This window comes from Anneissia japonica, unplaced genomic scaffold (genome assembly GCF_011630105.1).
Source record: "Anneissia japonica isolate Jap-2015-1 unplaced genomic scaffold, ASM1163010v1 scaffold287986_len575832_cov185, whole genome shotgun sequence".
Classification (NCBI taxonomy): domain Eukaryota; kingdom Metazoa; phylum Echinodermata; class Crinoidea; order Comatulida; family Comatulidae; genus Anneissia; species Anneissia japonica.
In genome coordinates, this window is record NW_022692348.1 from 74,453 (window position 1) to 91,854 (window position 17,402).

At 33.6% G+C, this 17,402-nt stretch overlaps 2 protein-coding genes across 2 annotated transcripts; one reads left to right on the forward strand and one right to left on the reverse strand.

Annotated features, from left to right (window-relative positions):
• Positions 1-262: 262 nt before the first annotated feature.
• Positions 263-4,109, reverse strand: LOC117100262 (transmembrane protein 121B-like). The gene is made up of 2 exons (XM_033239862.1): positions 3,962-4,109; positions 263-2,702 (listed from the first exon to the last, which is right to left on the reverse strand). Exon 2 carries the CDS (start codon positions 2,685-2,687, stop codon positions 1,647-1,649), a length of 1,041 nt encoding a protein of 346 aa, XP_033095753.1. The 5' UTR covers positions 2,688-2,702; positions 3,962-4,109; the 3' UTR covers positions 263-1,646.
• Positions 4,110-4,219: 110 nt separating this feature from the next.
• LOC117100261 (probable E3 ubiquitin-protein ligase makorin-1) lies at positions 4,220-15,772 on the forward strand. The gene is made up of 7 exons (XM_033239861.1): positions 4,220-4,751; positions 6,346-6,471; positions 7,145-7,362; positions 8,101-8,333; positions 8,772-8,986; positions 9,713-9,823; positions 10,428-15,772. The coding sequence occupies exons 1-7, from the start codon at positions 4,711-4,713 to the stop codon at positions 10,933-10,935; spliced, it is 1,452 nt and encodes a 483-aa protein (XP_033095752.1). The 5' UTR covers positions 4,220-4,710; the 3' UTR covers positions 10,936-15,772.
• The last annotated feature ends 1,630 nt before the right edge of the window (positions 15,773-17,402 follow it).

The window sequence follows — 17,402 nt, forward strand, 5'->3', positions numbered from 1 at the left end:
AATTAGTGACCATACAGTATACTGTTCTGCTATTATAGCCTAGCCAGAATTGCCACAGGATGGCAATTTTGGACCGACCTAGAGGCCTAGGCCTAAATTTTAGCTTCAAACTGCTAGGCCTAGCTAGATAGCTAAATAAAACATCAGCCACGTAGGCTGCCTAGATTGACTAACACTTATCTAAGCACTCTCAGACATCAAAAATGCTTTTTAAGATTTTTGAAATGACTGTAGATTTCCATTAAAAAAATTTTTGTTTTTGTGAAATTAGTGACCATACAGTATACTGTTCTGCTATTATAGCCTAGCCAGAATTGCCACAGGATGGCAATTTTGGACCGACCTAGAGGCCTAGGCCTAAATTTTAGCTTCAAACTGCTAGGCCTAGCTAGATAGCTAAATAAAACATCAGCCACGTAGGCTGCCTAGATTGACTAACACTTATCTAAACTTACTTGTCTTCATTGTAAAGTAGTATTATCATATTAAAAACATTGTTTATTATAAAAAAAAACAACTAAATTCAACATAGGGCCTATCGCCTAGGCCTAATTGTTTAAACACAAACACGATCGCGTTGTGACTTCGCTGTCAAGAGAAGTACATGTGGTGAGAGGACATGGGCATGCACATGGACATGCATGGGCAGTTTTGAAGCAAACAGTTTGTGTGAATCAAGCCAACGATCGTGTTTTGAAATGAAAGTGACATTTCTCAAGGTAAAGATAACGCAAAATGAACGCAAAAAGCATGAACTTGGGCTGATAAACCAACATCGTAAGATAGCATTGTTTTGTGTTTAAAAATATTTTCACACTCACTCTTCTTCAAACTAGGATACATGGACAGCATTGTTTATTTTGAATTATTTTATTGACGATATTTTAAAGCGTCACGGAAGACGCATCATTCGTCCATCCAGTTTGGGAGCGTCGCAGTGCACCATTACGAGGTCCCAAGCGTCGCGGTACCATGACGCTTCAAGGGCCTACTGTAGAGAGAACACTGTGTGCAATGCTAAGTTTAAGTCAATATCAGTACCACATTCTATACTGGGCAAACATAATACTTTGAAAATAAATAAATACACCTAAATATTTAAAGTAACACTACAGTCAAAATTTTAAACTATTAAGTGTCTTAATAACTATATTTTATTCACTTGAATTTACACCTATTATTCAATTGTATTGAGAACCGATAAAAAAAGTCCTTGCACCAATTCAGCTACTACTACCCATGTTTAATAAGCCTCATTCAATACTAAATATAAATAAATCCTACAAAAAATACTCTATGTTAATAGGCTGTGGTTCTGCAGTAGTGGATTGCATGGTGACAATATTCAGAGAAATCATTTGACAATTATCCAATAATTTTGCTCTATAGTACAGGGACTTACACTATAAGCTGCTTTCATAACACAGGTAGGAGGTGGGAATGTGCAAAAATTGGGATTGCGGATCAGGGGTGTGAAAATCGAGAATGTCCACACTGCGGAACTAAATCCATATTTCAATGGAAACTTAATTGTCATTTTTAGTGTTTTAACTCACTTAATGAAACAAATTTGCTGCCATGGGGAGAGGGGTATATCAGTACCCCCACCCCTCAAGCCTATGACCATGTAGTGCTTAGCTACTGTACTATATAGGGAGAGTCGGTGTTTCACTTAGAGGAACTGCTTTCCCAGTCACTGTGGTTGATGTATCGAGAGCTTCCATTTCACACTCATCTTCATCCTCTCTTGTCCCAGACAATGAAGTAATCACACCTACTGTTTCGATACCCGCGTTCACAAATGACATCAGGTTTTTGGTTATGAAGATAGAAACATCCACGTCATGGTGAAACCAAAGGTACAAACGGATGGCAAAGAGTGGAACGTCAACAAGGAACGTCTGGATGCTTGAGACAATCACAACAAAATTGACATTCTTAAACTTCTTGTACTTCTGTTGAGTCAAAACTCTTAGCAGTAGCAATGAGATTACTGGCAATAAATAGTTGATGCATGTAAATGCCTTGATAGTTCTATCCAATGGGTATGAAAGGACAATTCTTGTTTGAATGACAAATAAGTTATTCAATAAAATCAAACTGTCCAGAATCCCAAATGCCGAGCGGAGTCCAAGTTTGTCAATCAGGAGTTTGTAATCATTGTTGCGCTCCCTGTGATGCCCATAAACAAGGCACACAAAAATTGGTCCAGATATAGAAAAGCTAATTTTCAAGGAAGTTGTGGAATAGAAACCAGTAGTCTCCTGAATTTTTTCCGCAAACTTCTCAAACATGATCACAATCTTCATACTCATGACGGATGCATACAATAGCCAGGAAACGTAAGCAAATGGCAACTCCTTCAAGGCCAATCCTACAGCTTTCTTCCAATCCACTCTAATACCATCTGTCTCATCTCTTTTACTGTGGGGAACTTCAGTTTTGAAATAACCAAAAGCTTTGTAGAACCCAAAGCACCAGACAATAGCGATGACACTATCTCCTATAAACCATAGTTTTCCTTGTAGAGGATCTGGTATCCATGTGGTTTCATTAGATGTTTCATTATAATATATGTCACTGCATAATTCAATGCAAAATACATTTAGCAAAGTCGCTTGCAAAATTAGCAAAAAAATGCAGACAATCACAGCACAGGTTTCAAGGATTTTTTGATATTTTGACATTGTGATCTCCGGATTCTGAAAGAAATAAATAAATATAATCATTCCTCTAAATGAGACTTTTTTTATACTGTAGGCCTACTGTACCATGTTTTGCGAACTTATTTTTTCAAAGATCATCAGAGGAGGGCAGAAAAAAAAGTAAAAATATAATTTTGTTTTCTTATTTAGCAAACAGTTTTGCCAAAAAGATCCAGAAGGACAAACAGAGGAGAAAATAAAAATAAAATCTTATTGGTGATTGTAAACAGTGTAGTAACGGGATGGTATGCTTTAAATTTACATAATTTGGAGGAAAAATTTGGAAATTTCAAGGCAGCAGGACGTAATAAAAATAAAGAAAGACTTTTACTTTTTTCCGTGACGGCATGTGCGCTAAATTGGCCAAAAATTTTATTTTTATTTGGAAATCATCACTATTGGTGGGTGGTGGGTTTGCTAAACAAGGTATAAAAAAAGTCTCGCCTTATGTGGTTGAAATTGAACAGTTAAATAATTTGATTTAGAAATTTTAAATTTTAAATTACCAGTGTATTCATCATACAGTAGTAAATACTTTATGTAACCAAGCAATGTGACACTTAGTAAGTCTGTACACAAATCTTTTGAATCAAACCTTGCTTAACTCAGGCAGTGTCAGTGGCAGTATAAGCATTGGGACCAAGGGGTACCTTGAGCACTCAAGGGAAAAGTCAACAATTTTGTCAAACCAGACCCTTTCCCCAATTGGATTTTATTTTTAAGGTGTTGCGAACTTGGCAATGCCCAGCTATGGAGACATCTGGCCCAGTCGTTAGGGACACATTCTATGCATTTAATAATTGGGAATAGTTTTTACCTGACAAAAAAAATTAACATTCAGTGTAAAAAAGGTAAATTCCCTGAAGTACAAACCAAATGGCATGATGAGCTGTGGCTCGAAAACATATCCTGGTGGCTGGCAGTGTGTTCTTCCTCCGCCAATGCTGCGCAGACCATCTAGAAGGTATACTTTCTGCGGGACTGTAGCATTGAACTTTGTTTTTCATATTGTAGGCTATGGCGGGATTGAAACTAGCATAGGAACTGGGCCAGGCCTAGTCTAGAGGCCCGCCTCTCTCTGGACTCCTCTCCCCTCCTCTACGCTAACTTACTTCACTCTGTACGAATGGGTGTACTGACTGACCTAGGCCTAGCCTTTATTATTATATAAATTCATGAAATTTATATGTAACAAACACATATTACATTACATTTTAAAGTTTTAATATCTCAGGCAATATAATGTGGAAACTTACATTGAAATAGGGCTTGGTTTTGTCCCACACCTGCAGAAAAAATATTTACGTAGCCCTACTCGGCCTAACTTACTTAAGTGCCAAGTGACATGCGCAATGGTATCAGTGTCGCAATAGCTAACATCAGTAATCCAATCAAAATACGCTATGTTACAATTTAATAATATGATTGGTTCTAACTCTCGTTATCTAACAATTTCAGTACTAAAAAATTCATCGTCTGATGTGTATGTGCCCAGATTCGTTTTCGGGAAGGCCTGGCGTTACACCACAATAAAAAAAAAAGAGGCTTCTGTTGCGTATGCATAAAGTCTGGAAGTAAGCTGCAAACAGTTATGCATACAGGTGGTACTTAATGGTATAGCATTTTGACAAACCAAAATTGGCGGGTAAACCAACAATTCTGAGGGTGTAGCTAGGCTAGCGTACATACAAAGAGTACAGATTAGGGTTAGGCTGGACCAATGCACGCTCATTTTCGCCTGCTGCTGCGCACAGACGACTGTTTATTCAGAGAAGCCTAGCCTAGGCCTACCCTGCATTGGCTAGATAGAGGCCTAGTCTCCAGTACAGTCAGTAGCTTCACAGGTGACTGCTACACATCGTCAGCTCACATCGTGAGTGGTGTGAGTGCTGGATTGTCCTCTGTTGCAGTTCCTCGGTTTTGACACTTTCGCTACTCAGTGTTTGTCATCTAACTTTATATAAACAGTAGGCCTAGACTTGCCCTGATCACTTCACTCTCTACTATGGCTGCTGTTGGCATAAACTACAGAAAAATTCCTTGCCGGTAAGTGCATTTCTTTTGTTTTATGCCTGGACATGTCATCGCCTATGCTAGGCCTACATACATACATGGGTAGGCCTACCTATTAAACTAGGACTACAGACAGGTAGGCCTATCACATATATACTATATAGGCCTAGAGATATAAAATATAGGTTTTAAAATCCAAAAACATTTTTAAAAGAAAAGGTTCTGATAAATCGTTGGCTCCCCTGAGCCAAATACATTGTATTTTGATTGGCGTAATAATTTTAATCCATGATACATGATGTACAGTAGTATTTATCGGCATGTGGCATTTTACTTAACTTTTTGATGTAAATTTCATGGTTGTTTGGTGGTCTTGTCTTTTCTTTTCTTTTCCTTTAATAAAATCCAAAAATATTTGTTTTGTTTTATTTGTACTCTTTCATGCTGCGTCATTTTTAAATCTTAGTTTGTTATGTAGATTTTTGATGTGCTAGAATGTATTGTGAGATTACTTTTTAATGTTCCAATTTTCTATTTAACTTTTTGTGTACATCACATATCAAGTAGTGATTTTATGTAAATTTATATTTTTAAAATACTATACAGTGCCTGTGACCATTTTAATTGGATATTGTGCTATATTAAATAAAGTTATTATTTATTATTATTGTCATTACCTTACTGTATCATATGTACATGTAATGCATTTACTAGACAATTACAAAAATCTCCATTTATTACATTATTGCGCATAAAAATGCAGTTTTCTTGCCTAAATGATGTTAAATTAAAACTAAAAGTGTGCATTAGAATTTGGGCAAAATATAAATTAAGTGTCCATACTTTAAGGCCAAATAAAAAAAAATTACTGTACTAGTTTCTCATCCCCTCGCACATCAATTTTTTCTGCCTCACCAATTTTTTTTTTTTTCTTAATTTCCTTTATTTTATGAAATGTACAAAAATCTCCTCTCTCGATCGTTCGTGGTTGGGGATACATGCTATGAATCGTGTATAGTGCTTCTTTTATTTGCTTTCAATGTGTCTAGTTGGTAAAAATGAGGAAGTAGTAGCTGTTTCCCATCGGCCATCTTGGATTTGCCATCTCAGACTAAAAGAAAAAAGAAAAAAAAGTGCCCTTATTCTCCTTTTTTCAAAATATTAGGACGAGAAACTACTTTTTTTTACTTGGCATAACATGAAGGCTTAAAATGAACTGAATATTTAAATTTTGCTGTTTATTCACAATAAATAGCAATAAACTGTGACATATGCTTTCAATAAATAATTAGGATTTTAATAGGTCAAAATATAAACTATTTTAAATCATGAAATACTATAAGCCTCTATCTGTAAATTGCTGTTGATACTCAAATGTGCGAAAGTGATAAATGCATGCTAATGTATGACAATTTAACAGCAGAGTCAATCACGCAAAAACAATGAATGTTTATTCATACCATAGTATGCCTACACACAACAATACATTATCTTAATAGAACTTGCAAGAAAAGGAGGAAAACTAAAGTTAATATTTAATATGGCAGCCTCCTATGGCTTTTTCAGGCACTAATTTTCCAATAGTGCATGACAAACTAATTTACACAATTTTTTATGTAATTGACAGGTTCTTTTTGAATGGCAAGTGTAATCATGGTTCTAACTGCAAGTACTCCCATGACCAGTCGAACAAGCCATCATCATTGTGTGTCTACTATCTTGAAGGAAGATGCATGTATGGTGATAAATGCAGGTATGACAAAACATGTATTTATAATTGAAGTACATTTCGCCCTCCAATTCGAGACCACCTTTGGGACCGGAAAATTTGGAGTGGTCTCGGAGTTGGCCTCCAATTAGAGGGCTAGCTTTGTGTTAAAAGGTTGAAAATTGTTATTTGAGTCATTGGGAAAAGTGGTCTTAAATTGAGGGTGCACTGTTTAATAATAATATTTTGGCATATATATAGCACTCTTTATCAGAGTCGCACAGTGCTTAAAAAATATGAAGTATGAAATTTTTGAAGTATGTTCAACTTAAGTTAATAAGATATATTTAATTTTGGGTATTCCTGTAATGTACTGTAAAAGGGAAGGGCGCCAGAGATAGTACTGTAAACCTAACCAGAAGTGTTTATGATTAATTATTAATATTTTTATTAAAATAGATTTTAGAAAATTTCATTTATATCATCCATTATAAACTATTCCTGGCATTTTAACAGGTTCATTTTTTCACAATATTTATTCATATTTTATGATAATTTTAATATTTTTTATTGCTTTCATCGCAACTGACACAAATAAATACATTATAAAGAAGTTGTAATTAAAGTGCTTTGCTATGAATGGCTTTGGTAGACATTATTATTATTGTTATCCTCTATTGACCCTACTATGTTCTAAATATTCTGTCTACTTCTGCAGATTTGATCATGATAAAGAGCTGGCATCTACTTTCCGTGTCCCTACTACTACAATGAAGCTGGATGACAGTTTGTCCAAAATGACCATATTAAAAAGAGAGGGCAATAAGGATGCAAATGATCTGGGAAATGTTACATCTTTGATCAGTTGTTCTTTCAAAATGGAAGACTGTATAGGTGCTGCAGAATTTGTTCCAGGCAAGCCATATCAGGGAAAAAGTAAGGGCTACAAATGTGGCAAAAGACAAGCTAAACCAGTCACCCGTCACAAATCCTGTTTTAGAGATAATGGCCAAAACATGCTGGAATGTCGACATTTTAAAAATCTATTTTATTACACTAAACTAGCCTTTATATACTTATATGTCATTCTGTGCTGGTTTTTTTCCCTCATTTTCAATGTTAATACAACAATTTTTGAAATGCCCGAAATAATAAAATTTTAAAAAAATATATAAATATTGTTCTTTAAACTGCTGTATGTTTAAACTCTTGTAACTTCATAAGGATGTTTTAAATGATTCTTTCTGAATTTAAAGTATACCTGGTCAGGTGTGGTAATCAAGCAAAATAAATAGTTTCTTGAAAGCATTGCTATAATGTAACTCTGAGGAAGGGAAACAAACATAGTATGATGTAGACTTGTATAGCTCATAATACTACGGTAGGTCTTGATTCGCTTTCAACAAATGTCCGAAAGAATTTGGATAAAAAATAATAAGATGAAGCAGATGGATGTGAAAAGATGAGTTTTGAGTCTGGCCTCAAATAGAGAAATGGATGGAGTTTCCCGTATATTAATTGAGTGTCAGAGTATAGGAGCAGCGATCTTAAAGAGCGCTCACCATACGACTTCAGCTTGCAAATATGAGTAGACATAATGGCACTAGTTAGTGAAATTTCACAATATGAGATTTAAATTCCATGGTTGGTTTGTTTGTTTGGTTTTTTTTACAGTGCCATCTTCATATTCTGCTGCAGCCTCATCTGGTGTTGATGTCAGTTCTGAAGTGGTGTATCTTGGCAATTCAGTGGCAAAGGAATCCAAGCAGCTTCTCTGTCCATTTCTGCTACAGGGCAACTGTCCCAAGAATGACCAGTGTCCATACACCCATGGAGATAGGTGCGAGTACTGCCGTCAACCCTGTCTACATCCTGATCAACCAGATCTTAATAAAGAACACATTAAGGTAGGGCCTGGGTTGACAGATAATTTATTCAAGAGTGACAAGTCTTGCATGATTTTTGACATTGATCTTTCAAAAAAATCATCTTACTTTTTCAACCAACACAAAACATTTCACATTTACTGCTTCCCTTGTTTGGAATGTCTTGCATTCTTTCAACGAAAACTTGCAGGGCTGGAAAAAGTGCGCGACTGCATCATAAATGTTCCAGAGGCATTTTTTTTTTGGTGGGGGGGGGGAGAATTAAACTGTTGGGATATAGTGTACAGATAAAACTCATTGCTTTGGAGGCATTTTATCAAGACAATTTTCATTGGTCGGAGGCACAAACATTTTTTTTCCAAGCCTGAATATATAAGTATGTATCATTATTTTTTAAGAATAATGGAGTAAATAAACTGTGCCTTAGTATGTGTCTATATATCCAAATTATAATTGTAGGAATGTATTGCTCATCACGAAGAAGAAATGGAGAAAGCTTTTGCCTACCAGCGCAGCAAGGATGTTCAGTGTGGTATATGCATGGAAGTTATACTAGAGAAATCAAATGTAAAGGAAAGGAAGTTTGGCGTGCTGTCGGACTGTAAGCATCCCTATTGTCTAAGCTGTATAAGAAAGTGGAGAAGTGCTAAACATTATGAAAAGAAAGTTGTCCGGTAAGAATCTTGTGTAATTATATATATATCAACTTTATTCATATTTCATGGGTGGATGCCAACTCAATTGGCCCTAGTTATTGCTCAAGAGGAACTTGTTTTCATTACAGAATGATTGAATGATACCACTTGAACTGAATAAACTGGAGAAGCAGTTTATACATTGTGCAATTGATTGGGCCCTATACATACTATCTAAATCAACATAATGAAGTATTCACCTGTAACTATTTTTCATTTGTAGGCTTTACTTCACCTCTCCTTACAAATTAATTAGAAATTAACAAATTAGAAGCAATTATGACAGAGGCCAGAAAGATCATCAATCAACAGAAATAAATAAGGCATTGATTTTGTTTATTTTTGATATTGCGCACATATCTGAGCTGTTCAATGCCTTTTTGGCCGTGGTCACTGAATACAGAATCCAGCAAACACAACGCTCTCTGATTGAGGATGATGATAACCCATTTGTAATGATGTGGCATCTGGATGGAGTGATGCATGCGACATCATTACAAATCTAGTTGAGAGCATCTATGTAACGAATGTACACAGGATTGGTAATTTCAAAGAGAGATATGTAACTGAGAATGTTAAGTCTCAAATTATGTAAAATGGTAAACTTCTTCTGTAACTGCCACACAACACAACTTTCACAAGCATAATTCAGTAGATATAATTGCTTGATTAATCAACACCGCCCTCTTTTTTTGGTCATTTCAGAGGTTGTCCAACATGTAGGATACCATCAAATTTTGTTACACCTAGTGATTATTGGGTTGAAGATCCTGAAGAGAAGAAGAAAATTATTGACAAGTACAAGTCAGTCCTAGGGTAAGAAAGTTGTTACAAATTACAAATCCCTGATATTATATATCTAGAATCCAGTGTATAACTTAAACATTGTGAAGGCAATAGAAAGTACTGTCCCATTTCCAGCAACGAGTTTACTTCCCCCCCCCCCCTTTCCTAATATTTTCCCGCCATTTTATTAGACACACCATTTTGATAACTTGATAGCTTTTCAAGAAAGTATCTTTGTACATGTATACTTGCTTTGGCACACAGGACAAAACCAGTGGAGTATCTGAAAGTCTTGAAATGGGGGTGCTGATGGATGGCGCGAAGGTGAAGTGGGGGGACTCGATGATCAGTTGAGGGGCGCTAACTCGCAAAATAGGGTGATTTTAGGTGATATCTAACTACTTGACCATGATTTTTTTTTTGGGGTACCCCCTAACCCTACCTCCTCCCCCGTGCACACTTCTCCCTCCCCTAGATAGGCCACTGATGGTCTTGCAGTCAACATGTTAACAGTCTCATAATCAAGTAAATGTAATTTATATTTAATAAATAATTTTTTAAATATATTGGATGATTGTTTTGTTGATAATTGATTGCATATTATATAATTGTTGCCATTTTTTAACTTACATAGAAATAAACATTGCAAATATTTCAACAAGGGGAAGGGAAGCTGCCCCTTTAGTGGTAACTGCTTCTACCTGCACGAGTTTGAGGATGGAACAAAAGAAGACCCTGCGACTGCTCCAAGGCGCGGTCGGAATGCACAAGGTGGTCATATGCTCAACACCATCAGTTTGTGGGACTTCCTAGAGGAAAGAGAGAATATGTTATTTGATTGGGAGAGTGAAGATGATGACCTTTGGTTCCTATATTACGATTGGTCTGATGACTACTACGACACTAGTGATTACGATGATGATTTCAGTGATTACGTTGGCCTCGGGTTTAGTGAGAGCGATGATGATGATGATGTTCTATTTCGACATCTAAGTACTGTGGCTGCTTCTTCAAGCAGCACAGGAACAGCTAAGGAAATACCCAAAGCTAGTAGCAACGGAAGCAGTGCCAAGGAAGTGTATAAAGTCGTGGTTGATGAATGCGAGGATGATTTTGGGGATGATGAAGACGGATTGGTGTAAGTTTGTTCAATGTTAGTTTATAGCCTGTGATGGAAATATGTTTTTGCTTCAATGCTGTCTTTGAATTGCTTAAATCACACTGTATGTTATGGTACCTGTTAGCCAAATACAAGTGGGGTATCATTTGCAATACTGACAGAATTGTACCAGATTGTTTTTCTGTCAAATTGATGTCATATTTAGTGTAAAAGCTTGTGATTTTTGTGTATTATCAATAATGGTAACATCACCTAAAACAGATAATGAACTAGTAGAATAGCATGGTCCATTACATTTTCTCGGATTGTAAACCAAATATTTACTGCAGAAGTATTAGATAAATATAAATGAAGGTTACATTCTTATTTCAATACTCAGATGAGGAAAGTACTGTAGCTTGTCTAAACGATGTCTATAAGTTGGCAGATTCTGATTACACAGGTGACATAAAGGATTACATTTTGGGAGTTGCATCGATCAATAACACATTTGATTTTCACTTGCTTTCTAGCATGGAATAAAATATTAAAGCAAATTCAGTTTATAATCAAGATGAACAAAAATATGATGTATAAATATATTTACAATTAATTATATTTATTTGTGATTACATTGATAAAGGAATGAAACATAACATATCCCGCAGGCATGAAATATACGCAATTAATATTATGTTTAAAAAGCAGTGATTTACCTAATATAAAATTGTTGAAATAATACAACTTGCTAAACATATATTTGCACTGTAGTACTAAACACATTTGTACGCTATGATTTAGACCTGTTTTGCATTGTATTACAAAATCCCAAGTTTCCCAAGAATCATGGGAGTTGCTTAGAAATTAGTAGTCTCCAGCACTCCTGCAAATTCAGAATGTTTGCATGTTTTTACTACTTCGTTTGCTAATAATAAGCCAGTTCGTAGTTTGAACTGCGCATGCTCGTATCACAGTCAATCAACATACTGTATAAACAAGCATACACATGTGTACTGACTTCAATTGACCACGGATACATTCATGCGCAGTTCACGCCACAAATTGTCTTATTGTCTCCAAGAAAATAGCTGACCGAGCATATTTTCACACACAGCAAAATACAATAGGGTTTGTTACCAGATCTTTCAAAAACTAGCTTTTCCCAACTTGGAACTCTGTATTATTATAACTAGTATAAATTGCCAAATATGAAGACTAATGCTATTAATATAGAGGTGTTTGAGGAGTAAGGCATCTATTTTGTATTTGTGTACTGTATGTGAACAAAAATATATGTATGCATTGTAACAAAATAGTCAAATTTTCTTGCTAGGAAAATTACTAAATTACTAATATGCGAATTACTAATATGCGATTTATACCAAATAATTTCTTCCCAGTTAATCTTGTAAATATTTTTTTTCAATGAATTTTAAAAATCTGATTATGATTGCAGTTAGTTTATAGTCTGCAATAACTTCTTGCATATTGCATTAACTTTTAATTCATGTAATTACTCAAATCCTTGTAAAAAAAAATAGTTAGTATTATCTTGCCAAATTATAGTGCGTATATATTTTTGAAATCTATGTTGTTTATGAGTCATGTTAATTTTGACTAAAGTTCTGTTCACACTATTAAGATTTATCTGACATAAGTGTGATTGGCCGATATCTGAGTATGACATCATCATCATCTCCATATATGGGCAAATCACACAACTCTGTGGGAACAGGGCTTTAGAATGTGTTGTGATTGAAAACAAGGCTATTTTAATCTTTTGTATTATATGATTCTGTAGAAGCAATAGGCAATCTTAGTCTACACTTAATTTTGGTATCAGACCTAAAGGTAGTTATGGTGTAAAGTGATGGCTGCTGAGACAAAAATGTGGCCCCCGGGAAGATCCATAAATTGTCCCCTCCCCTCCTTAAAATTTTGAATGATAATATATTTTTGTTCTTTTGAAAAGGCGAGGTTTAGAAAATGTTGGATCCGAGATACCTGTTTGCTGCTTCAGTCATCCTACCAACTTAGTAATGTGTTGCCCTGGGGATAAAAATTCATTTTCAATCATTCCATCATTTTATACCACAATTTACGTATGAATGGTTTAGATCTATGAAAAACAAGTATTAATAAGGATATTACTACAGTATTGGCTGCATATATAATACTGTAGTTTAATCATTATAAACATTGTAAATATAATAACTCTGGATGTGAAGGAGGATTCCATCCACCATTTAAGAAACAGAATTTCTTTATATTTTATATATATTTTGCATTACCATCATATATTATATTTAAATCAGTTCAATTATTAACAACTATCTTTGATTAATATGAATTCTGGAAAGAAGTATCAAGTATATTTCTCCACAACAATGTACAAAGTAGTTGTGGAAAAATGTTTTTTTGGATAATTAAAATGTTAAACTTGTTCCTCCTTGGTTAAAAGGGCCATCAGGTAATCTTGCAAAATAGTGGACAAAAGTTATTACTAAAAAAAATATATATTTTTGTTATTTCTTTCTCACTAATAGTGTATTGATGGTAGCCAGTTGGGCAGTCTGTAGTATTGTGTTAATACAAATACATGTAAATTATTAATTGGGTGAATGAATACAGTAGATAAGAAGAAGTAGATATGTTCCAATATTATATAATTATTAACAATACAATGTTGTATTATCTTAAATGTTATACCGTAAATTGGAAACTAATTACTGCAATTATATTAGTAAGAAAATTAATATTTTGTTGGGAAAAAAAGATAAAAATATTTAAACATGCTTGGAATTAAAATTAGACTAAAATAACAAAAATGTTTGTATAGAGGACTTAGGAGAAAGTGCTATTAATTAGACTATTTTATTTTACGATATTATTTATTTATTTTTCAAAATCCTCTATCTTGTAATTGTGAAGTATTCCATATTTTTGACATATAAATGTTTTGTAATTGATGCTTTTGAAATTACTTTATTAGGTTTTTTTTTTTTATAGAAAAAGGTATCTAATTTTTATTGCACTAATATGATGTGAAAAAAAAATTAATTATTTTCATGCACTTACAGTAATCAAATTATCATTCTAATTGTAGAAGTAATATAAATTAATTAAAACAGAAAAAAAAATTGTGTTTCAATATTTGAAAAATTACATGTATTAAGATTGTAGAATGAAATTAAATTTGTTTAGCTTATAACAAAGAATTTCAGGTTAATTTATAACTATGATTGATTAAAGAGTTGTAAATGAATGCAGATAAAGTAAATAGTAACTCCATTATTCAGAAAACAAATGAAAGCCAAGACAATTGTACGGAATGTGAAATATTAGCTTAGTACCTGTGAATTATTAGGTTCTGTCCAAACTATCAAATGATATGTCACAAAATGTGACATGTCCATAATCTGGGTGTAATATGACATCATCATGCCTATATATGGGCACATCACAGAAATTTGAGAGTGTGGTCATAGCCTTACTCAAGTATTTAGAAATCTTGGTTAATTACTGTCATTAAGTAGTAAGTAATCCAGAAAAAAGAAGAAAAAACACAGAAGAGATTATTATTTGTTTTTACTTTATTATGCTTAAAAACAAGATCGATTATATAGTTACAGATCTTGTTTTCTTGTGGTGGCTAGTGATATATTTTCTTTTTTTTTTAGAAATATTTGATTTTTCTTGTACTGTACTTATTTTTGTCTGTAGAAGTTTTTTCTTAGATACAGTATATTTCACCAGCATGTAGGATGCAGCTTTTTATTTTGTTTAATAGTTTGTAGTATATACAGTATATTGCTGTTTTATTCTATCTGCTTGTCTATTACTGAACACCATTGTACTAATTTCATACTGTACTGTTAGTAGACCAACATGTGGATTACCTTCTCTATACCAAATTTAATTTTAGATATTGATATGTCAGTTAAGGTTCCATCTTGCAAAGAATGTAGTTTATTAATTTTCCAGATTTTCTAATGATTGTTGTTATTACATAAGAAACCCATTTATAAAAATCCATGAATTTATTTAGTTAATTTTAATTAATTAGTATTATTGCATTCATTTTAATTATTGTTTTTTATCACTTGTGTTTCCATATTAATTATCTACTATAGGGTTATACTTTAATGATTTTAACGAGTGTTGATTTTAAGGGTATTTGTAGTAATATAAACCTATGCCGAACAGATTCTACCCATTAGTATGCTTGACTTATCTTGTACTAACAAGTTTAGAATGAATACACATTTTTCAGTATTTATATTATTGTCCATTTGTTATCAACAGAAGAATGGTGAAATATATTTGAGCGTAAATAAAATTTAGTTACATTATATTTAAGAATACTACTGATTTTTGGTACAGAGCTAAAGAAGAAAAGTATGACAGAATTCTGAAAAAAATCGCTTTAATTGGGTCAATTGTTCACTGCGCCTTTGATAATGTTTTTTGAATTGGCGCGTTATAAATTTCTGCATATTATATTATTATTTTATTATTAAAAGCAAAAGTATTAGCCATTGTGATTGCCAAGATAAATTCTAGTCAAATCTAAAATTGTTGGTACAAGTTAACGAAAGATAGGAATGTACTATCCACAGTCAGTCACAAATTTACTTTACTGTAATTTTACGATTGAAAATTACAGTATTTCTTACAATTACAGTGTATAGTTTTCATTAAGGTACATAGAACTTTGTATTCTATTACCTGTATAGTAACAGAACTGTGTTAATGGGCGTAGAAGCCAAGAAATGGGGAACCTCTGCACCCTTCCCCAACGTTTCAGGTTAGGAACCGAGAGCCTAAGAAACATGAAGTAAATTTAGACCAATGAAAAATTTTGAGGAATTTAAAGCGAGCCAAATGTATGAAAATCACAAGCTACCTGGGAATTATAAATACTAACTTAAAATTACCCATCACCACCACATCTTAATTGTTACCCCACCTTTCTTCTAAATGTAAATACTCTCAATGCCTTTGTTATTTTCTGATTGATGTTTAACTCGGTTTTGTAAATGCTGTTACCTCAAAAGAGATAAGGTACTCTATATAGAATTACGCTGCCTGACATCAGTTAATTAAGTATTAATTGAGTATACAGTATACTCAGATAAAAAAAAACATCCAGAATTATACTGTACATTTTGTATTATTATTGTTGTTGTTATTATCATTGTTATCGTATTATTTCCAAACATGCTTTTACCAACTCAGCTTTAATGCCTTTTGTATGATTCTGGTTTAAGTTATTGTAAATCACTCAAGTCGTGTCTTTTGTACAGTTTTATTGTATAAACTTAGATCCACTTTATAAATACTGTATCACTATTTGAAGCTTTCATTTGAGGTAAATATCTGATCATTACAGCAATATGTGCAATCAAAAGTAGATCAAGTAAAAATCAAGTTTCTTTTCTGTCAAAAATTAAAAATTTTCCTATAAAAACCAATTTTGTTTAGGTAAGGCGCCTTAAAAGAAATTATTAGTTTATTACCCCCTCCCTCATCACTTTTGGGGATTTTATTTTATTTTTTTTCAATCTACATATACAGTATTTTTATTTCAAATGGTCATTTTTCCATTTTTTTTCACTTGAAAAGCTCAGGATTTCTTGCAATAATGTTCACTGGTACAACAAAAACATATTTTTTAAATATAAATTTGATTCCATTCTTATGACTTTTTATATATGTGTCCCTAACCACTGATTTACTTGTGAACATCAGTAAAATGGGGGTTGGGCTAGCAAAAAAAAAAAAACCTCCCTCATTGGTTTTTATTCTTTTATATGGTGATAAACTAATAATTTTTTTTATGGGGCCTAAAGTGGGATTGTTGATGGTTGATTTGCATGCATTACTGTATTTCTGGGTTCATAATACCATTAGATTAAATGAACTTGGCAGTATTGGATTCAATAAATGGATGGTTGTTGAGACATACAATAATTTCTGCATTTCTTTTAAGCCAGTCACTCGCTGCGTTGTACAACTGTCGCACGACGGATCCACTTCTGCTTCTGATGTGCGGTAGACGACATAACGCCGTCTGCAGATTCCCAGTGGCAGTCTGAACGGATCCTCATTTAAAAAGCAGTCCGTTGGTTCCGCGCCATCGCGTGCGTTCGTTAGTTGTTTATCTCACGGTTTTATATACAGTATTTTCAATTCTTCATATCCTATACCAGTCAGTGACGCTAGACCTGCATGAGACCCTGTGGTATACATTATATTTTCAATACATTGAATCAGTATTTTCAGCAATTCATAAGGAAATTGTTTGTTGATAGTCTAACAGCATTTACAACATTTTCCCTTTACTCTTGTTTTTTTTTTTGGTTTTTTTTGAGAAAAAATTAACATTTATTTGATGCATAATTTTACAGTTATCGGTTATAAGAAAGCTACATGAAGTATCAGTCAAAGGTAGCTTAAATTATAATTAAAAATAAAAATTGAATCCTTCAATAAAAGCGAAATCTTGTC

Coding starts and splice junctions, on each gene's coding strand:
- LOC117100261 (XM_033239861.1), top strand. CDS start 4,711: ATGGCTGCTGTTGGCATAAACTACAGAAAAATTCCTTGCCG. Junction 6,472..7,144: donor ATGTATGGTGATAAATGCAG/GTATGACAAAAC, acceptor CTACTTCTGCAG/ATTTGATCATGATAAAGAGC. Junction 8,334..8,771: donor TTAATAAAGAACACATTAAG/GTAGGGCCTGGG, acceptor TTATAATTGTAG/GAATGTATTGCTCATCACGA.
- LOC117100262 (XM_033239862.1), bottom strand. CDS start 2,687: ATGTCAAAATATCAAAAAATCCTTGAAACCTGTGCTGTGATTGTCTGC.